This window comes from Cryptomeria japonica, chromosome 3 (genome assembly GCF_030272615.1).
Source record: "Cryptomeria japonica chromosome 3, Sugi_1.0, whole genome shotgun sequence".
Lineage (NCBI taxonomy): Eukaryota > Viridiplantae > Streptophyta > Pinopsida > Cupressales > Cupressaceae > Cryptomeria > Cryptomeria japonica.
In genome coordinates, this window is record NC_081407.1 from 508,384,337 (window position 1) to 508,408,201 (window position 23,865).

Sequence of the window (23,865 nt, forward strand, 5' to 3'; positions counted from 1 at the left end):
TGAATGTGATATCATTTTAAGACTTTGTGCTTCATATTGGTATTTTCAAGATAAAGCTAAAAGTTATTTGAAATATAGTAAGATAGTACCTCGAAGACTTTGTCCTTTATTGTGCCATCTTGAAAAAGAAATCTTAATTTGAAGAGTTTGAGCTTCATTTTACTGTTTCAAAAAAGTATTATTGAAAGTTGTGACAATGAATCAAATTAAAGACTTTGCGCTTTACTTTGGTTTCCTAGTTAACACATTGAGTTACAGAAGTATATTTGTAAAAAGGTTGATAGGACAGTAGTGAGTTTTAAGACTTTGAGCTTAAGCACTCTTTCCCGTCCCGAAGAAGCAACAGAGGACTTTGGGCCTTTCTTGAAACTTTGATTCTTTACTTATCCATATTTTAATCATTCTTGCATTCGAAGTTAATTAGTAACATTGAAATTATAAGAATTATTGCTGCTCTATATTGTAAATTCTTTGCTTAAAAAGAGGAAAAAAATAACGTCTATTTCGAAAAAGAGGATAGGATGATGTAGCACCCAAGTTTAGTTTAGAAGTTGAAACTTGTATCTGATTTTAGAAAGGTAGAGTAGTGAATTGAAGGGGGAGCCTTCCCTTAGAAATTAGGAGAGATTTGATCTCATTCGCTTTGGTTGAAAACACAATTTTGTAAACTCTCCTAGTTTGCAAAAATTTCAACCAACAAGCTGGAAGCTAAGAAACTGTCGGATTCTTTCTGAAAGAAGCATCGCCCAATTGTAAATCTTTCCATTACTCGGGCCAATCATCAAGTAAATCATCCACACAGCAATGTGGGAGGCCAGAGTTGCTCTCTTGAGGCGACTCTTTATTAGGTCCAAAATACATTTCCATTCCGTCGTCACCAAAAATGTATACTTGACCCCTCTGCTACTACTATTGTTCCACACGCTATCCCACTCTTTGATGTCAAATCACTGTGGCAAACTCATTTGAGTAGCTTATCCTTCTGCTCAGTTGTCATCTTGCCTAGTGGCTTGGCAACTTTGGCCTCTGGAGATGGTATTCCGAATACCCTTGTAAATTCTTTCGGCCAAAAGGACACAAATACATCATGTCCATTGTAGGGTACTATGAACTTATGTGTGTGCCCATCATAGCATAGTAATAGTGCCTTCAGAATAGGTTCAAACTCACGCATAGTGCAGAAAGGTATTTGTATTGCGGACTAGCTTGTCCACCTCAGCATGCCTGGGAACCATCTTGAGCTCATGGTTCTCCTCCATCTCTTGCCACCAACAGCAGCAGTCAATGCCGCTCAAAATCTCTTAAGTGAGCGTATCAACTATAATCCTATCATCGCCAACTTGGACGCAAGGTCAAACCTCCTTTCTTTTACTGCAACTACTAGTCGCCATTGTTGAAATTGATGCTGAGTGAGAAGTCTGGCCTTTATAAACTTGTTGGTAATTATTGTAACTGCCTCGACTTCCCAATTGGATGGGGTTTCCAAAAGTGATTTTCGCCATTCATACCAATAAAATTCTACCCCCAAGTTGTACCAAACACTTCAGCTAGTGTACCAACACCAAATGTTGTCGTACAATAAAAACACGTACGACTGGAGGGATGTGAGTCTATACGGATGGACAGATGTTCTGCAAAACTCATATGGATGGGAGAATGTTATGTAGCTGTACAAAATTGTCGATTCGCAAAATAAGGGATGCACGTCGTACCAATTGAAATTGTGATTGTCGTACGAAAGGGATGCCTTGTCTTTGCCATACAGTGGTATGTAATATATGTTGCCATACGAGACCGGGTCAGATGCCAATGACCCGTATGCCCCTGTTGACTCATCGTGAATTGTCAAACTATACAAATACCAACTATACCAAGAATTGCTTTGTCAAGTGAAGTTCTACAGAACAAGGGCTAATGCGAAGAAAAGATCATACATGTGTGCCGCCAAATAGTATGAACATGATGAGAGAGGATTTTGTTGGTGAGAGTCATACAGCAATAGTAAGTTTTTGCCGTATGGTAATAGAAACCAGCAAACACCATATGGTACGAGGAGACCTTGGTCATACAAGATGACCCTTCTAGTTTTTGCCGTATGGTAATAGAAGCCAGCAAACATCATATGGTACGAGGAGACCTTGGTCATGCGGGATGACCCTTCTGCCAAGCCCGTACCAATAATGTTCGTACGGTGTATGATTTTCGTACGCGTGTTCTCCCTAGGATGTTTGATCTAGTAATATTGTTCGCTTGAATTGAATAATACCTCTATTGGCAAAATGAACTTTATACAGCCAATGGAAGAAACTTGGCCAATGCTTTTTTGTTTTTAATTTTTCATTCCTAACTTTATTCCATCAATCCCTTTATAATATATTTTTATTTTTTCACTTTAGTACTATTTTTCCACCTTTTTATATTTTTTGGCACTTTACTAACATTGGCTAATTTCAATATTTTATAAAAGTACCTTTTTCTCCCTATTTTTTCCTTCATTGCCTTTTTAAATTTCATTTTTTTCATTATTTGAGCTCTAACATAAATTTTCGCCTTCAATCTTTTAATTTTTAATTTTTCTTCCACACTTCTCTTTATTGTTGCCCTCGCCACCATATTTTCCAACTTTATTTTTTTTACCAAGGCTTTCTTTCTCCGTATTTTACTCATCTTTTTCCCCTCAATTTTTCCAATTTCTGATTTTCCCAAAAATTCCCCCTTCATTCCTTGTTTGCTTTTTAGTTAGTTTTCCATCTTCCTCATCAATTTTCCTCTTCATCCCTCTCAGTTTGTCACGAGGTCTGACTTTGACTTCAAAGGCATACCGCCACCAACATGTACCTCATAGTCTATTGTAACACTCTTGTTCATAGTAAGTACCAATATATTTAAATTGAAATTTTTTTCAAGTAGGGGTGTTGGCCCGATACCTTTACAACTTACACAATGTACTAACCTTCGTACTACTGGTACCAGGCTACATCCTCCCCATCGATCTCTGGTTGTCCCACTGGGTTGGGGATGACTCGCCGTGATGAGTTCGAGGTCTACCTTCCTCAATGCAGCACTTGATGATATGCTCATTATATCTGTCCCGCTTAACGATAAACATGTCATCTGCTTTCACAATCATCTTGAGGTATGGGCCCAACATTACGTTGTATACTTCCAAGTCAATTTTCTCTCCCATTCTTCCTCTGGTTCCACCCTCTTGACAGCTTGTTAATGCTTTCGTTTCTTCTCTACTTCTTCATCAATATCATCGGCCAAGTACCCTTAGCGCATTCCTTCGCATGGTTCTTTCTATTGCCAATATCCAACCATTTGTACCCAAAGTGCAAGTGTGCCAAAATATGCATTGAAGTGCTTGTGGATGTGCAATACCGCGATGCCTTCAACATGTTTCCTTGCAAACCTTTCCTCCATCAACGTTACAAGTGCAGCCCAATCTTGATCTAGTGCATACGGTTGGTCCCTGATCAACGGATCTTCTTCCAGTACTTCTTCTCTCCCAATTATCCAATCTCTGTGCGTGGTGTATCCTAATATTTTTACTGCCACAGTGAGTCCTTTCCTCTCCTAGTAGACCTTGAGTTTAGAGTCGTTCACCCGGTCTCAAATGGGATTGTCATCAAGCGTTGCAAGTTTCATGGCTCCATTCTAACCAACCTCCCTTACTTTATTGGGTCCAAGCCAACAAACCTTAAACTTCCCCGGTTTAATTTCGTTGTTGCCATTATACTTTAAAACCAATTGCCTCGACCGAAAGTTCATCCGTTGGAGATTTTGGTCATACCATAACTTTACCCAACATTGTACCACCTTTGTCACCCACTATGCCATCACTCTACGCTCATCTAGCTTATTCAGATTAAGCAAAAATTCCTTCAAGCTCTCTACGTCTCCGAGGTAGTTCTCCACGGTGATGCACAAACTCGGCACCATGTACTCCACAGGAACCATTGCCTCTTGCCAATACATTAGTTGAAATGGGATGTGCCCCCTTGTCACCCTGTACGTCATGTAGTATGCCCATTGTGCTTCTAGCAATCTCTTCCCCCAATCTTCCTCCACACCACATGACATATATTATGGAGACTAGGACTTTGTTTGTTGATTCAACCTACCCATTTGCTCGAGGATAGTATTGTGTTGCACACAAACGCCCCATCTCCAATAGGGACCCCCCTTTTTTGTTTTGTCTACTTCATTGTTTATTGTAGCAATCCTTTCTTGATGAAGGTTGTTATAGTGAGAGAAAGAGAGAGATCTTAGAAGTGTATAAATGTATCAAGGATTCAAGTCCAAAGCTAAGTCAGAACCCAACCTATTGTGCAACGGACAAAGGGCCAATGCCATGAGCTATCAAATCCAAAGATCTCTTTGCATCGTTAAGGAGAGTAAGGTGAATGAAGAATAAGGAGGGAGAAGAGCCTTCAATGGCCAAACTTGATCCAAAGATGGACAAGGGACAAAGTTAAGATAGCCCAAAGTGTTGGCCAGCTCATAGGTTTTGGGAGTTATCCTCCAAACTCAGTCGTTGCACTCAGAATGGGAATAAGTTCCTAATCCCAAGGACCTTCCTAACACTAGATTTAGCCCCATGACCTCCCCAAATTCAATAGTAAGAGGACTTTATGAATTCCAAATTTCTGCTACGACAATGTTTTCCTCCAAACTCGGTGATAGCACACAAGTTGGGATTAAGTTTTCATCCCAAAACCCTTTCATGTACCGAGTTTCAGCCTAAAATCAGATTTTTTCTCCTAAAATTCAGCAATTGTAATCCAAATGGGAATAGGTGAAATTCCTAAAAGTGTTCCTAGTACCGAATTTATAACACTTCATATATAGGCCCAACCATTCGCCCCGAAGCTAGGTCCCAAAATTCCCAAACAATATAAACGTGTAGGTTTGATGATTGTATCGAAAAGGCATAACTGGGAAGGGATGTCTTGGAAGTCCATCTATAAATATTAACATCCCTAGACAAATAGTGAGGCAAACCCCTTGCAAGGGCACAAAGGAGATCTTGTCTTCATGCTAAAGGATGGACCAAAAAATTGGACCCCCACGTGTATATAGGCTAAAGTGATTGCTAGACATTCCCCTTGTAGGAAAACTACAATTTGGAGAGACAACACTTAGAGATATTGAAAATCATAACCTAAGTTTTACTAAGGTTGACCACAAGCTATCAAAGTTCATAGAAACAGGAAAGGGCATTGAGTTGTTGTAAACCCACACTGAAGTGTGTGAGGAGGACAACATTATTGACAAAAAGGAGGCTAGCTATAACCACCTCATGTTAAATACAATCATCATCTAAATGGCTATGTCATTGAAGAAACTCCTCTAGCTTATCAATGTAAATGCTAAGTACAATAAGTGTGAGAGGACATCCTTGCCTAACCCCAATGGTACTGTTATCACAAAATCTTGCACCCTTGCTGAGTTATCAACTCAGCGACCTTGTGAAACATGGAAAGAACCCCGAAGTGTGGGACCTTGCACAAGGGGGTTGAATCTCCGAAGAAGGCCGGCTTCCTACTCGATCCAGGTGCAGGTGTTGAACCAACTCAACACTTCAAAACTAACTCCTAGACTTATCCTAACAATTTGCAGAGGTAAAGGGAAGAGAAAATGCCCGAAATAAAAGAAGGTGATGCACCAAGATAAGAGATTGTTCCTCTCCCCACCCGAAATGGCACAAGGAATCAACTGAAATACCCAAGAGATGCACAAACTTCAGTTGCATAAGTGACTCAGACGCATGTATGGAGGTTGGAATTTTTCTAAGTGTCAAGAGGGGAGAAAGATTCCCACAAGTCGCACTCAAAAAACCAGTCAACACAGCATATATAGAGAGAAGAGCCACAACATACACCTATGATGAAGATAAGAAAGCATACACAACATACATAAGTTGAAAGAAGGCAAGAATGGTGATCTTCAAGTAATCATAAGGCCAAAAGCCAATCTTACAGTTGCAGAAATGCAAAAAGATTACAAGTCTTCAAGAGAAGAGAAAAGCATACGAAAACTCAAGGCAGCAGGGAGAGAACCCTTTACAATGAGGCTTAACAGCCTTATATAAAAAAATGGGTTACAATGGTGATCATGACCCCTGCATGTCAGTCTGGAAGTGGAGGGAAGTGCATGCACTTGACTTGTACATGCAAGCAACCTAGCCATAACTCCAAAGGCAATTCTGAGGAAGATAGATTGACTGACCTTCCAAAGTCAGACATGACATAAGTCACCCAGCATGGCCCCGTACCTCCCTTGATGGAAATCCTGCAAAAAATTTAAATGCACCCCTGTGGCTCCACAAAAAAAGTGCATAAGTCACCAAAACTGTCGGAGCATTTAAAGCCTTGAGTGTCGATCACGCCATCTGGAAGTGTTGCAAGCCAAAAGCAAGTTTAGAAGACTTCGGAGACCGGGGTCACCGTAGTTGGGGAACTTCAGGGACTGGGGTCACCGTAGTTGGGGAACTTCGGAGACCGGAGTCACCGTAGTTGGGGAACTTCAGGGACCGGGGTCACCGTAGTTGGGGAACTTCGGGGACCGGAGTCACTGTAGTTGGACAAGGAACTTGGGAACCTAGGGGTTCCAGAGTTCCGGGGTTGAAGAACAAGGAAATTGGGAACCTGGGGACTTGGGGGTTCCGGAGTTCCGGGGTTGAAGAACAAGGATCTTGGGAACCTGGGGGTTCTGGGGTTTCGAGGTTGAAGAACAAGGAACTTCGGAACCTGGGGGTTCCAGAGTTCCGGGGTAGAAGGACAAGGAACTTGGGAACCTGGGGGTTCTGGAGTTCCGGGGTTGAAGAACAAGGAACTTGGGAACCTGGGGGTTCCGGAGTTCCGAGGGTGAGGAACTAGGAACTTGGGAACCTGGGGGTTCTGGGGTTCCGGGGTTGAAGAACAAGGAACTTCGGAACCTGGGGGTTCCGAAGTTCCGGGGTAGAAGGACAAGGAACTTGGGAACCTGGGGGTTCCAGAGTTCCGAGGTTGAAGAACAAGGAACTTGGGAACCTAGGGGTTCCGGAGTTCCGGGGTTGAGGAACTAGGAACTTCGGAACCTGGTGGTTTCGGAGTTCCGGGGTTGAAGAACAAGGAACTTGGGAACCTGGGGGTTCCGAAGTTCCGGGGTTGAGGAACTAGGAACTTCGGAACCTGGGGGTTCCGGAGTTCTGGGGGGGTTGAAGAACAAGGAACTTGCTTCTGACAAGACAACACTTCACACTTCATAATTCCATTGCTTTTCTCCTTGATCAACTGGGCAGCGCTGGTCCATGGAACATATCTTTGATCGGTTGTCACTGATGAACCAAGGGTGTCATAAAATGACAACAAGTACTCTTCACAAAGTTAGAGAAACTTTGATAAGTATAAAGCACTCAATAATTATCTCATAAAGCCTCCAAGAAGCAGAAATCAATGAATATTGGATGTTGATATATCTCAACTTCTAGAAAAGCGAGTGTCTTGAAACCAAAATAAAGGCCTTTCTAAAATCGACAAAACAACAAAAGACTTTAGAAGGCTATGACAAGCCTTCTCAATAATAGCTTAGAGTGTACAGATGCAATAAATGGTCTAGTAGTCCCTCTTAAAGCTAGGTTGTCCCCTAGTTCTAATATTATTCCATTCTAAGTCCCCTAACAACATGTCCAATACCATGAAATAAAATTTGGCAAATGTATGCCCTATCATAATGGTCTTGTAGTTGCAAGGGATAGAGAAATCCTTCAAAATATGAATAGGATGAATGGTGTCTTGAGACCATCACTATGGAAAACTTAACACGCCACCTCATTAAAGAGTGTGGAGACAACAAAATCAACACCATATTTTCTAAATTCAGCTTAAAGACCTTTGCAACCAACTGCTTTGCTAGTGAACAGCTTCAAAATAGCTTTCTTGATAGAAAAAGTAGAAAAGACAAAGGAGGATAGTGGGGGAGTGGACTGTAACGTCCCCTTATGTTATTCTTTATAAATTAGGGAACAATTAACTTTAGCAATCAATTGCAAGAGAATTCTTTCCTCAATTAACTAATAATACTTATAAATGATGATGAACAAGGCAAGAATACAATGATCTCCACTTGTAATATGATAATATAATGCTATATCTGAATTGACAATTAAGTGTATGCAAATGATCTTGATAAATATATGTGCACCAATGCAATCAATGTTAAGTAGAGATGGATTATCTTTGCTCCTTAATATGTTTGATGATGCTGGTGGAAGGATGATCTCGGGTCTCCAACTCTCATGTTTCTGATAAAAGTCTGTAGAATATGCTGTGAATGAGATTCTCAATCTACAGACTAAGATAATAGCAATAATGCTAATGCCAGCTATATCTGATTTGACAATGGATTTATGCTGATGATCTTCGATAATCCTTTAATGAATAAGGTTGATTGCTGTTTCAAATTTAACTGTAGAATTCGACAACAATGGTGGTGCTATTCCTGATGTAGATCCTGAATTGTATGAAACTTCTTTGACACTTAGGCCAAAATGCTCAATCGAGCAGATGCACATAGGGATACAAGAGTAAACAAAAACCAATTTCGATGCCTCTGAATGAGTACGGGTTCCTTATTAAATATTTCATAATTCTGATTGGTTGCATCTCTTCCTTTGGAGCAAATATACCCTTTCTTTAATTGTGATTCTTCACTTACACTAATCGCATCTTTTGGTGTACATTCAAGTTATTAATTGGAAATTATCAGTTAAGGTCTTAACCGACATGCATTATGGATTCTTTACTGCTTAATTGACTACTCCTTAACCACCGATGAGAAGACTAAGTAAATCAATTTTTATGATGAACTATCATTTGGATAACTAACCATTGGAATGGTTAGTTATCTTAATCGTACCGCTGGTCATATACTTCGAATTCCTTCAGTGATTGATATCATTTTATGGTTGTATTCATCACAATCAGATTTAAGGGAATCGATATTCTTTCTATTAACATCTCTATTTTGCCTCACCGATTACAGCTTTGATTTATTGCTTATTGTGATCTGTAATGTCCCCATTTGGGATTTGCTGAATTTGGTCCTGCGAAAAATCATTCCAACTTAATAATACATTAATAAATATAATTTTATCAAACTGAATACATTTCATTGTAATATTTAACTGAAAAGAAGTCTAGGAATAGCTCGGGATATAGAACTTATCTTGAATTAGACAATGGGGAATATGCCACGCACTTATTTAGGGATCGCTATGACTGAGTTGCTATTTCTGATTCAATCCCTTAATATATTCAAATGTAAGGTAAGACACTATCATCAATAACTATAGGATTGCTGTTTCAGATATTATACTTTAGTTCATGCAATGTCTAATATGGAAATATCGCTTAGAGGGATATGGTTGCTATTTCATATGAGGAATTATAATCTTGCAGCAATCTGATGTTACACTGATAAGGCTATTGTGCAAAGAACGATCTAATAATCCCTGTTTTGGAACTTGTTCCTTATGCAACAGCTTTGTGTGCCAAAGGCAATGCTCTATCTGAGCATTCAAAACTGGATATGAAATAAAGGGATAAATTTATGCGATGATTCCTGAAGTGACGTTGAATGCCTCCTTATATCTTGTAGGTCAGATTGATTGGTTGCATTCCTAAGACATGTCTAATGTCTACTCATCATCACCAACTTTCCTTTCTATTAATTGCACCATTTCACATACAATCGGTTAGTTATCTCATGACTACCGATTACTCTTCTTACTAATCGTTGTCTTCAAGATAATAGATTGCTGTCTTAACTCGATACGAGTAGACATCTCCAATTTATTGATGGTTAAGGGATATCATTTCCTTCCACGGTGCCAAAGTATGGAGATGTCGGAAAATATAAACATCGTTGACTTGTCACAAGGTAATCTACGTCTTCCTTCATCGCTGTCATATAATTTCGATCGCCATCTGTTTCCTTTTTAATTGTCTCACTGATTCTTCTTAATCATTATTTTTGAGCACTAATCGATCTTCATAATGATATCGATTGGGTGTCAGTTTGCCTCCTTGCTTGAGTCGACGTTATTAATTATTATCGAAAATAATAATGTTGCCAACTGTAGCTTGTATATGTTATAGCATGCTTAAATACGATAGCCTCCGCAACGCTTAAGTTCCACTATTCCTTATCGACTCTAATGTAGCTGAGCATACTTGTATGTAATCGCTGAATTACCATCCGGAGCATACTTGTATGTAATCGCTTAATTACCATCCAATATAGAATCGTTGTTAATCTACTCATCACTTGGTAGACTCTTTCTTTATATATATGATTTTTACATAGCTGGTAATATTGCAAAGTATGAAGATTATGGGTCCATATGATCAATGGTATTAACACCGTATTTGCCGGTCCTATACTTTGTCTTTAGAATATTAAGGATGACTGGCAATTGTGTTGTTATGTATTATTGATATTTATGATCATTGATGTCTATTGACTAGTAGTAGTGTTGCTTGTTTCTTCTAATGATAAGTTTAAATCTTTATTTTAAACTTATCTAATCGTTTATTCATTTAGGTATCTTTAGACTAATCGTTATTGATTAGCCTTTATATTCTAATCATTTGATATTCTTTAATCACAGCTTTCTCACTTTAACAGTTATTTGTTATTGTTGTTCATTGTCTATGTCTAGTTCATGGGTTTAGATGGGGACATCACAGTCTCCCCCTCTTGAATTTGCTTGTCCTCAAGCAATCTTACAATCTTGTGATGCAGATCATAACCTTGTACTTAGATGAGTGAAGATTTGTAAAGATAACCTAAAATTACATTATGAACCACATATGCAAATATACATATGTACATGTCCCTATAGGGATTAAGCAACTACATCACACATATTACAATCATGTTAGAGTTTGGGAAGAAGAGATGGGATGGGTTTGTTGAGAGCCATTTTCCCATCAAGGCCTCATTTCTCTAAGCACTTGCCATCTTGTGAAGTTGGGGGGGAGAATGTCAAAATTCTATTGCATCTCAAGCCCACAACACAAGACTTGTGAAGTTGGGGGGAAAATGTCAATACTTTGTTTCAACTCAAGCCCACAACACAAGATGGGTTTCATACGATTAGTTTTTATGCATTCCCTCTTGTAGGATTGGGGAGAAGACGTAAGGGGGTGACTTGACTCTTCAATTGTAAGTACCTTCTTTTAGGTTACTTACGAACCCCTCGTGACCCATCTCTTACTCTTCAGGCCCTTTCCCATAAGAAGATTACAGAAAATATTTAGCATGCATGTGAAAACACGAAGTATACATATGAATGCATAAGCATACACAAACTATACACTTGTACAAACATGGAGCATACACTTGGAAACACGAAGCATACACATAGATATCTAGAAACACGGAGCATACATGTGAATACACATATTGTTAGATTCTTTTTCCTTGTCTAGAATAATTCATTGATTCATCTTTAGATTCTTTACCCTGCAGGATGGCAGGATCATTGCTCTGATACCACTATAATGTCCCCATTTGGGATCTGCTGAATTTAGTCCTGAGAAAAATCATTCCAACTTAATAATATATTAATAAATATAATTTTATCAAACTGAATACATTTTGTTGTAATATTTAACTGAAAAGAAGTCTAGGAATAGCTTGAGATATAGAACTTATCTTGAATTAGACAATGGGGAATATGCCATGCACTTATTTAGGGATCGCTATGACTGAGTTGCTATTTCGGATTCAATCCCTTAATATATTCAAATGTAAGGTAAGACGCTATCATCAATAACTATAGGATTGCTGTTTCAGATATTATACTTTAGTTCATGCAATGTCTAATATGGTAATATCGCTTAGAGGGATATGGTTGCTATTTTATATGAGGAATTATAATCTTGCAGAAATCTGATGTTACACCGATAAGGCTATTGTGCAAAGAACGATCTAATAATCCCTGTTTTGGAACTTGTTCCTTATGCAACCGCTTTGTGTGCCAAAGGCAATGCTCAATCTGAGCGTTCAAAACTGGATATGAAATAAAGGGATAAATTTATGCGATGATTGCTGAACTGAGGTCGAATGCCTCATTATATCTTGTAGGTCAGATTGATTGGTTGCGTTCCTAAGACATGTCGAATGTCTATTCATCATCGCCAACTTTCCTTTCTATTAATTGCACCAATTCACATACAATCGGTTAGTTATTTCATGACTACCGATTAGTCTTCTTACTAATCGTTGTCTTCAAGATAATAGCTCGCTGTCGTAACTCAATACGAGTAGACATCTCCAATTAATTGATGCTTAAGGGATATCATTTCCTTCCACAATGGAAAAGTACGGAGATGTCGGCAAATATAAACATCATCGACTTGTCACAAGGTAATCTACGTCTTCCTTCATCACTGTCATATAATTTTGATCGCCATCTGCTTCCTTTTTAATTGTCTCACCGATTCTTCTTAATCATTAATTTTGAGCCCTAATCGATCTTCATAATGATATCGATTGGTTGTCAGATTGCCTCCTTGCCTAAGTTGACATTATTAATCATTATCGACAATAATATTGTTGCCAACTGTAGCTTGTATATGTTATAGCATGCTTAAACATGATAGCCTCCACAACGCTTGCGTTCCACGTTTCCTTATTGACTTTAATGTAGCTGAGCATACTTGTATGCAATCGCTGAATTACCATCCGGAGCATACTTGTATGCAATCGCTTAATTACCATCCAATATAGAATCGCTGTTAATCTACTGATCACTTGGTAGACTCTTTCTTTATATATATAATTTCTACGTAGCCGGCTATATTGCCAAGTATGAAGATTATGGTTCCATATGATCAATGGTATTAACAAGGTATTTGCCGGTCCTATTCTTTGTCTTTAGAATATTGAGGATTACTGACAATGGCGTTGTTGCGTATTATTGATATTTATGATCATTGATGTGTACTGACTAGTACTAGCATTGCTTGTTTCTTTTAATGATAAGTTTAAATCTTTATTTTAAACTTATCTAATCATTTATTCATTTAGCTATGTTTAGACTAATCGTTATTGATTAGCCTTTATATTCTAATCATTTTATATTCTTTAATCACAGCTTTCTCACTTTAACAGTTATTTGTTGTTGTTGTTCATTGTCTATGTCTGGTTCATGGGTTTAGATGGGGACATCACATGATCGCAGGCTGTGTGGAGTTGATCATTATCATCAATGTTCCTTATGAATCTCTATCACTGACTTTAAACTATTGTTGATATCTCTCGGTACGGCGATGACATCGATATATTGCCGATCGCTACTTCATGTTCTACATATTGCCAAGTGATTTGCTGATCAAGCTAATTAATTAATCTTTCTCCCAATAGCAGTAATAATAGATGGATGCTATGTTGACTGTAGTGATCGCTCTTAGTAAATTGTTGTCCAATAAACTCTTTAATTACCTCCAAGGACTGCCACAAAGATAATCATTGTTTTTGGATTCTTTTAGATAGAGCCTGCGCTTCTAATATTCAGATATGATATTTCTTATCGATCACTGGGTCTAGTTTGGTTGCTTTTCTTTTATTATCATAGACGTTCGCTAGGTTAGATGGGGACATCACATGGGCATAGCAATAGCAAGATGGCCTAGAACATTGTAGAGGGAACTAGCATACAGGACCAATGTGTAGGGGAAAGATTGTTGGTGAGTGGGGATCAAAAAGGAATGCAAATCATGTAAATGCAAGAGACTCCCATTTCTTACATTAGAGAATATTATTGTACTCCCCTACAAAGGATGAGTTTGGAGGGAGGGCCATGGGCTAGGGAAAACCAAACTCTCTTATTTCCACTCATCATCATACTATCAATTCATGGGGAAAGACCTATGGTGGGAAGGGAATCTGGAGTAATGTGTAATGCAAGGACAAGATTCAAGGGCAAAATCTCAAAGGATCTAACATAGAACTAATACATGGATTTGGTGGTGGGAAGAGGGATGGAGTAGAACCCGAACATGAGAAAGGAGAGATGAGTAATAGTCAATTTAGTCATCATCAAGGTAGATTATGTTATGTCTAATGCTGGAGAGTCGGGTGGAAAGGGAGAGGAGAGTGGCGATAACCAATATGGAGGGTGAATGTCAAGATGGTGTGGTCGACAAGGAGCTGAGGAGAAACAAAGAAGCCACGAATGTAAGGGATGAGGGAATATCAAGATGGCATGGTCAACAAGGAGCTGAGGAGAAACAAAAAAGCCATGAATGTAAGGGATGAGGAACCTGCTGATGAGAACATAAATACAAGATGCTCAAACCATCACCATGGGGAAAAAAGTGAATCTACTAGAGTTAGAGAAGTGAGGAAGCCCATTGAGAATACAGACACTTTGAGACTAACCAGATCGAAAAAGGTGTCTTCTACATGCTATAACTATAGAATTATTGTCTCCAACAGTATTCTATAAAACAAATTCCTCAAGGCTCGACTCATGAACACATAACTCATCCTATGCAAGGTCAACATATGATGTCCCCCAGTAAGACTCCGTCCAGTATTGGTATTATTAAGAAAGCTCCTTGTATTATCTTTATAAATGATACACTCATGGATAAGCTATTACAAAGACCAATAGATGCCAGTCAAGAACATGGGAGATATCTAATATATGCCAGCTATGGCATAGGAGATAATGTTGGGATTGATAGCTAAATAGCACTATTCCTTTTCTGTCACTATCAAAGTGGAATGAACTGTGATTCTCTTGATGTACAATACATCCCAAAAAGAGGTTAAAAAGATTATTAAATGCCTTTTCCTTGTGGGACGACGTTCCCTCAGTAGCGGTAACCTATGAAAAGCATTGTACTCGAGAATATTGGTTAGATAAAAAATATCGAGCTACGTAGCAAAGAGGGAAGATGGTGTGCAATGCCTAAGGCTCACGTACTATTTAGTATCAATATCGATTATACTTAATAACAAAGAGCGACGCTCTATATACAACAAGTGAGATTTACAACATGATAACAATGAGATATCAAAGATCTTATGATAGCAATTGACCAAATCAGACTTAAGGAATAATCCGATATGAGGAGATATCACTAACATCTACATAAATTGATCAAGGGAAGACATATTACCCATGTCATAATCAATAATGCTAAGTATGATGCAATCGATAACATTAAAGAAATGTCCATCAAAGGATATTGGCTAAGGCGGAGAATTATTGCGATATAGCTTATTTACCACGATTTGTTACGACTAATGATTACTCTCCAACGGGATGTGATTAAGGAAAGAAGCATCTCTTATGAAGGGGTGTGTCTATTTGAATAGAGGTATCTCTAAGAAGGATGAAACAGCAACATATCGCTACAGGTGATATTATCATTATACATATTACATAAATGTAGAGTTTGTATCAGAAATAGCAATTAAAACACTATAAGCGATTAGAAGACATTATAGCATATCCTCCATCACCAAATTAGAAGGTTACATCATATTGTATAACAAGATCATCTTGCTTAATTGTTTCAGTCATATCAGACATAGTAGAGATAATCTATCGTGATGAATTGCAGATATATAAGATCAGTTCATATAGCGTATATGTTCTCGCCCTATCAGAGATAGCAATGATATTAATATTAGTCATATAATAAGAACAACTATCCTACAAAGATATATCATTGTTCTTGAAATAACATTATTATTATCTACATCTTATCAATTACATAAGTTTATATGTAGTAACATATATTGTAATTCATCGTGATATTTGAGATTTGAAGGAAAGAAGTTTCTTGCAATTAATCTTTGCAAGTCAAATGTCCCAATTTCATAAGCTATAAAATAAGGGGACATTACACAACAATATGCATCTAAACATTCCCCATATGGACATTAAAAAAAGCTTAAAAGAAAGATATTACCAATAGTGAAGAACTAAGAGATCTTTGGATAGAGGTTAAGGTATGAGTCCCCATCAATGTGAATGACGAATCGACAAGTACTGGGGAGAAAGCAGCCAACAACTATGAAAACATCCTAAAAAGAAGGTAGACCTCTTTGAACCTATAGTCACATGCATCTTGAGTGGACTTGACAAGCCATAAGTGAAACTCTAGACCTAAGGCATACCACCTAACCATGGACACCACCAGATATGTGGCTCACAATGAGAAGCCAAAACCCACAAGTACTCCATGACTAGAGAGAAAGCCTATTTGAGGTTCTCATGTGTTCTTAGTGAGGAAGATGAGATCTCAAGAAGCAATAACATCCTCGAAGGTACTTGGAAAAGAGCATACAATGTCATTGCAGTTCTAACAAGCAATGTAGATGTTGCTACCACCCACAAAGACCAAAGCTCAATCTCATATTGACAATCTAGGGCGTGACAACCGCACAATTGTACAAGCCTTCTAAAGCTCCTCCACTAACAATCATGTGAGATTTGCATCTACATAGATTTCCTATCTAAGGGAAAGGAGTTTCTTTTTTGCTTTAAGAGCTTGCAAACACTCTTTTGTAATTTGGAATTGGATAACAAGGGTGATGTCAAACTATGTCCACGCTTTGTTTAGGGAGATATCTTTCAATTCCAAAGATTCATGCAAGAACTTGTAACCTGCCTATAAGCAATTGGATGGTTTAGGGAGGCCATGAACTTGAAGGTTGAGTGTCTTGGTTTGAAATGCCTTTTCTTTTTCAAAATTAGCTTGGACAGCCATTTCCACTATAGGAGGTGCTTTGTTCCTTTTAATCACTTGTACCCATGAATTTCGTTCAACATGTTTCTGGATAGATTGTTGTTGGGTTGTGGTTTCTTGTTTAATGAGCTCAGCTCAAATTCTTATCTCTAATAGCTTGTTCTGGACTCTTGAAACCACTTCATTAAGCTACTAAATGCATGGAAAACCAGCAAGGATTGCTTGGGTCTATTTGAGCTTTGTTATTCTTGCTAGCAAATAAGCAGTAATATTATCTTTCTCCTGCAACTATGTCTGGAAAATCGACAAGAGATCTCAAAGTTCAGAGCCTAAAGACTCGAGTCTAGATATCTGGCTGCAAATGCCAGCATATTTAAAATTTGAGGGTAAACACCCTATGATGGTGAGGAGTTATAAACTCCCACATTAGAGGGAGCTCCATATGTTAATTGTATAAGCTTGCAGATCTGAAATACAAATATCTGTGTTTGCCTGTGGTCTGCTTTTCTTCTTTGTGCATTGTGTGATAAAATCACAACTACCCATGGTATGATAAAATACAACTATCATGATTTCTACTTGATGTTCCCCTTCAAGGGAGGCATGCCCTAAAATTCACAAAAATAGACCTCATCTTTCAAGAAGCCTAGAAGCATGAATAGCAGAAGTCACCAACCCACCAAATGAGACAGGAAGAAGAGCAGAGATATGGAAGTGGCATCAAACACAAACACAAACCAGGAATGATGAAATATAGCAATGAAAACAATGCTGATTAATCTCATAAACACAAGTGGCAGGAGCCCTGACAGGGGAAAAAAATGAGTATAGGTTGTCCCCAATTTCCCAGCAAAAAAGAGCAAAGATGTGGAAGGAGCAACACACAGACGTGAACCAAGAACAACAAACTACATAGATGCAAACAACACTAACCAACCTCACAAACAAGCAACAAGAACCCTGTCAGAAAGGAAAAAAAATGAGCATTGGCTGTCCCAAATATTGCAATAAGGTTAACAGTGTGATGGAATTTTTGGTATAACATAAATCAGAAGAATATTTATAGTTGAGGAAATTAAAACAAGGTTAAACATTCATCAGTTGTTAAACCATTATAGGCATTATATTCAAAAAAAAAATCTGAGTTTAGTCAATTTTTCAGTAATTTCTGAGAAGGATGTTACAGGAACCTTTTATTTTATCCAAACAATGCAACTTAGATTAAACTAAATTAAAAATAGGAATTCTTAAGTAAAACAATCTGATTCAGGAGCCGTCCAAACAATCTTTATGAGATCTAGCATTTCTTCCTTTGCTCCTGCTTGTGACAAATTAACTTCTTTCCAAAGACATTTGCTCCAGACATAATATGGACCACTATCTCTGATATATAATTCCCCAAGATGGAAAAGTCAGCTGGGACTCGCAAGTCTGAATGCGCGCCGAGTCGACTCGCCACAAACCCACAAGCCGCGTCCCGGAAGTCTCCTCCCAAGACTCCCGAGTTTTAGCATGTAATTCGCACGAGTCCTAGGTCGGGAATTGCAAGTCCCAAGCTAAGACTCTCACAGCAAAGTAAAAACACCCAGCAAGATTAAAAAACATAAAGTTAATTATTTTTTTCGTTTCTTTCTGCTCCTTGGTGTGCAAAACAAGTCTGAATTGTGAACTTATATTAGGAGAGGAAAGAGGAGGATGTAAACATTTATTTTGACGTTGATTTATATGTAAACATTTATAAACTTATAGTTATTATGCTGTTATTATGTTATATATTTGAAAGTTTGAAATTTGAAACTTGAAACTATGAGTATGATCATTGACCATGATTCATGAATGATGAAATTTCAAATTCTGCGTGTTTGTAGATCATATGACATGTGTAATGTTTGAATTATGGCTCTTTTGTTCTCTAAATGCCTTAATTTCTTTTTTTTTTTTTGTAAGACTACGGTTTTCTTTTTTGCCAGGTCCTAGCCGAACTTTTTGCCAAGTCCCAAGTCCAAGGCCTATTTTGGGCTGCCAAGTCCGCAGTGAGTCCGAGTTTTCAAACTTTAATAATTCCCTATGTTGCATACATAATACAAACATAAGGCTTCATTAAGAAGAGATCCTTATTGCCAGGAAATGGAAATGAGTAAGGTACAAATGCAGAAAACATTTAGTTTTGGGGGACCCTGGATGCAGTACAGAATAGAAACAGCAATATATTGAACATTAAAAATTTTAAAAATAAATAAAGAGAAATAAATTAAATATAAATGTATTGTGCCGATAAACAAAGCATAACCAAGGAACAAACAAAAGTTTTACCTTGAGAAATGGTCGACTAAAGACGCAACTTCTCACATTGAAGAAGACAAACTCTATCATAAAATGGCTTTATGAATGAAAATTTAAAATTTTATGTTGTTGGGATTAAAGCTTTATTTTAGGAAGTCAAATCACTGCAGCTGTGCAATTAGTAAATTGTTTACTTCCTAAAAAATTGAGAATTAATTTGGGGCTGCCTAACAATCCCTTGACTACTCTATGGATTCAAGTTTAGAAACAAAGAAATCACTATTCCACATGCATAGTTCTGAATAGAGTTTGATAATCTAATCGGCAATCTGATAAATTTTTACTAATAAACTCCACATTAGTTAAATATAGAAATATATGAAATTGAAATAGAACTCAAAGGGAAGCATATTCAATATGTAAACAATACACACCTCAACATATACAACATACCTGGTATTGTAGTTAACAATTGCTTTTGAAGGCTTGACCAATTTGTCAAGGATAACCTTAAGCAAGGCGAAATTGAACAATTACTACCATTTTAAAACTTGGAAACATTAAGGAATTATGATAAAAGCAACAGAAGCATGACAGAAACAAAGTAGTGATGTAATTTACTCAAGCATGTCAAAGCTTTATGTTAGTAAAGATATCAAATAGAAAATATCCAAATGATTGTGACTTAAAACAAAAAAAATATTTAAAGGGACCTATAACACTGATATTACTGAGGTTACATAATATTGTTAAGCTCTCCCTTGCTTCAAAATAAGGCAGCCATAGATGACGAGACATGCTCTGCAAATGTTGCTGATAATGTTGCAATAATAAGCACAACCAGGCCCTCTATCCCAAATTCAATTGATATAAGCATCTAAGTATTAAATAAATTTTCTATTTATAGTATACTTGATTTCCAACTAAGTATATTGCATTTTTCAACCCTGCATACATTAGTTAGTTTTCTTATGCAAAAATTCAAAAACGTATGGTTTTAAAGTTCTAGACCCTCACCAAATTCATTCTTATTAAGCTTCAAAAGGACTACCAGAAACAAGCTACCCTAGTACTATGTAAATATTGATATAGAAATGTAAAATGAGAAGTGACCCACGTGGCTTCAGGCCCATCTTTATTAATATAATTTTCTAGCTCCAATAAACAATATCTTTCTTATACTTGTCGCATCAAATTTTATATCTAGATGCAAAGAATAATGCCCATGCTATAGTTCATGGATCAAGCTTAGCAAACTCCAAAGCATCTAATGCTTGAAAAATTTCTGAAGTCTCAGGGAAAAGCTGAAATAAAAATAAAAATTGTCTTAAGGAACTGTAGTGTCCCCATTTTCAGGTGAAAATAATTAATTAATTAAATCATTGATTTTAAGTTGTCAGACAAAAGTATATTAAATGACAACTTTAATTAATTATTCATAAAGTGAGAAAGCGCTAAATTATTTAATATTTTAAATAGAAATCACTTTGGGAGACGTAAGGTAAAATATTTTAGAAAGTAACTTAATATTGGTGCCTAGCGAGACAAAGTTTATTTAAAATTAAATTAGTTGCTCAACCCTAATTAGGGCGATGAGCTTGATGTTATAGAAAGGTGTTATGAAGCTCATTTGAGCCATGTTGAAGATTATCATATTTTCTCTCTAGAACCCTTGGGGTTTGAAGTTTGTTGTTTCATCCTTCTGGAGGACAGAAACCCTTTTGAAGAGGATTGGCTCCGGTGGTGAAAGATCCACCCAGGTCAATGCAATAGACTTTAATCATAATCTCAACTTGTGTGTTGAAAGAGATACTGTAGGTACAGTTTGATACAGATTAACAGACCAATGAAAATTTATATGGACTATGTGCAAATGCGAAAAATGATCAAATTTGATTTGTGCAATGTGTGCTGTGATAAAATGATTTAAATATCGTATATAGCCCCATTAGATTTTTTCCGTTTTTGAACACAACACTAGCACCCATTAGCATTAGCAATAAGCAAAGTAAACCATCTCGACCACTGGTGCAGTGGGAGGATAAGATATAACATGGAAAGAGCACTACATTTGGCGATATGACCAGCCACTTCCACTTATCCAGTGGGGATTACAAAGATTAACTGAAAGCTTATTAAAAGCAAAACTTGGCGGTGTAACCAGCCACTTCCACTTTTCCAATGGGGGATGCAAAAAGAAATACCTAGAAACTTATTGTAGCAAAAACTTGGCAATATGACCAGCCACTTCCACTTATTTAGTGGGAAAGAGTTAGCTTTCAAAACTCAAATAAGCAAGTTGTTTAGTACTACTAAATCAGCTGATACAATAAGCTAACTATGAAAAACTCAGAGATATTATTACAATATCATTGTTAATCCAAAGAATGTCTACTCCAAACTCAATGCCAAATGAAATATAGTGAAAACAGAGAATTTGGACAGCGTTCAACTCTGATTTGTGAGAGCAATATTCTGATTTTTCTAAACAGCTACCCAGGAAATCACTGTTATGTTCGTATCTCTCTCGAATCACCTCCGAATGAGCCCAAACTAGAAGCAAATGAAGCACAGAGGCTGGACAACCAGGTAAGGATAGCAAGCCACCTCAAAGAACTCAAATAGATTGCACACACTCCAATGCAGCCCCAAAAACGTGGTATGAACAGCAAGCTGGTCTGATCAGCTTTAAAAATCACACACTCCTTAAATCACACAAACTGGAGCAAATGTACACCTAGGGCATAGGAGAAGAATGAATCCTTACCCGCAAAAATCAGTTCAATCCTCCAACTAGGGTGAGTAAAAACGTCAAATCAGCAAGAGGGTTTCCACAACCAAAAAACCAAGAACTTCTATGTTGAATCCAATGGCAACCTCTGAATGAAGCTTCTCCAATCAACTGGGAGTTGTCTTTCAAACTCGAAACTGCAACAAGCTAGGAAGGCACGCAACCCTGAAGCTAAAACTCTGAAAACATTTCAGCAGCACTTTGTTATCTCAATATTCAGCGTCCCCAAATGAGCCTCTCAAACTTGCTTTTATAGCTTTTTCTCAAGAATCAACCCTCTTCCCCAAGTCACGTGGGATTAAAAGTTTTACTTTATTTTATTTCCCTTTTCATGTGCACCAATAACTTAATAAATATTATTAATTTTTCCCAACTTGGGCACCCACATGAGAACATCTTTTAAAAACAACTTAAAAGTCATTGTGCCTAGGCGTGGGGGTCAAAAAGCAACTTGAAATTATAAAATCACTTTTGTTATTACCTTCCAAAAACAAACTCCAAGAAACCTGAATAAATCACCCCTCAAACTGGATTGCTAGAAATAAAAACCGAGTGTTGTATTGTACTGCTAAAAATAGAACTTACTAAAAATAGCATATTGCAAAAAATAGTAAGTGACTCCGAACACCTTTTAAGCACAATCCGGGTAGCCGTCAAAATTTACTCAAAATAGTAAGTTCAGAAATCTTCTCTGATGGAAATGCATGTAATAAGACTCTGAAGCTCTCGAGAAACCCAGAAAAACCCAGGAGGCAAACTTTCGAACTCTTGCAAACACCCTTCTGAAATCCACCCGGAAGATGGAAACCCTAATTTAGTCTTTGATTAGCCTACAGGTTTCCAAAATAGGCTAAAGATCCATCTAACAGTCTAGAGCTGTGAAGGGGACATTACACAGTCATACCCTATTTTATTAAGCCCTGTCATACACTAGAAACCTTCACCAAGGGCCGATTGCTTTTGTTAGAGGCCTAAATAGTCTTTTACATGATCGACATAGCTTCCTACTAGCTGCAACCCATAATGGTGATATGGTGTATATGATTCAATCTCAACCTTAAACACCTTTGAGACAACTCTACCATTATAAGCAGCTTAAAGGAAGGAATTGAAACTCCAAAGAAGAATTTTTAGAACTTTTGGTGGGGCCGTGTTTTCTGCCATGTTGTCCTCATTTTTGTATTTCAAAAATGAAGGCAACTCTTGTGAATTTTTCTTCAAAATTCAAGTAATTTGTTTCGAATGCCCGCTTTTCGAGGGCGAAATTCATCTTGATTAAACTCAAAATTATTCATGACCCTTCTTTTTTGGTTTTCTTATTTATTTTCCTTTGTTTTGAGTCTTGTTTTTATTCCTCTTTATTCAAAATCGGGTTTTAGGGGTCTTAGTGCAAGTTGGGGGTCTTTTTAGATGCATTACAAATGAAATTTTTCACTTGTAGTCGGGTCTTTAAGACCCGATTACAAGTGCATAGGGTCATATTTAAAGCATGAAGTATTTTAGTTATGTGTAATCGGATCCTTAGGACCCGAATGAACATAAGACTTCTTTTAAAAGTTATTAATACTTGTAGTCGGGGGAAAATAACCCGATTGCAAGTGTTCACTTTGCTCAAATAAATTTCAAACGCCTTTTGCATTTGTATTGAGCCTCTTGAAGCCCGATTTCTTTGTTCTTTGCCTATAAGTGTGAGGTTCATCCTTGCAAAGCTCATCACAAATTTCATTGTTCTTTCTAGTTGTGCTATTCTTGGTTGAGCGGCTTCCTCTTTCCAAGTATGGTTTTGTTTTTTTCTTGCTATTTCTTTGTTGTTTAATGGTAGGATTTTTGTATTTTTGTTTTCAAGTCTAGAATGCTAGCCGCATCCTTTGCTTCTTTTTCGTCCTTCGTTAAGCAACTACAAGTAAGAGGTTCATCCTTGCGTCTTTCCCATGGCTTATATTTGCATTCATCTTTGTGAGCAATCGGGCCTATAAAATCCGATAGCAAGTTTATTTCCTTTTGTGCTGATGGAAATCTATTTCGGTGTCACCA

The 23,865-nt window shown here is 37.4% G+C and overlaps 1 protein-coding gene across 5 annotated transcripts in view; it reads right to left on the reverse strand.

Moving 5' to 3' along the window:
- LOC131044842 (small RNA degrading nuclease 5) overlaps positions 1–23,865 on the reverse strand; it is a 216,558-nt gene that overhangs the window by 118,566 nt on the left and 74,127 nt on the right. For all 5 annotated transcript variants that reach the window (XR_009372049.1, XR_009372050.1, XM_057978313.2 and 2 more), the window contains exon 10: positions 19,494–19,549. Coding sequence is in view for 3 of the 5 variants with exons in the window: in XM_057978313.2 (XP_057834296.2) it covers positions 19,494–19,549 (56 nt within the window). In the remaining 2 variants the exon portion in view is untranslated. The remainder of the gene's footprint in view (positions 1–19,493; positions 19,550–23,865) is intronic.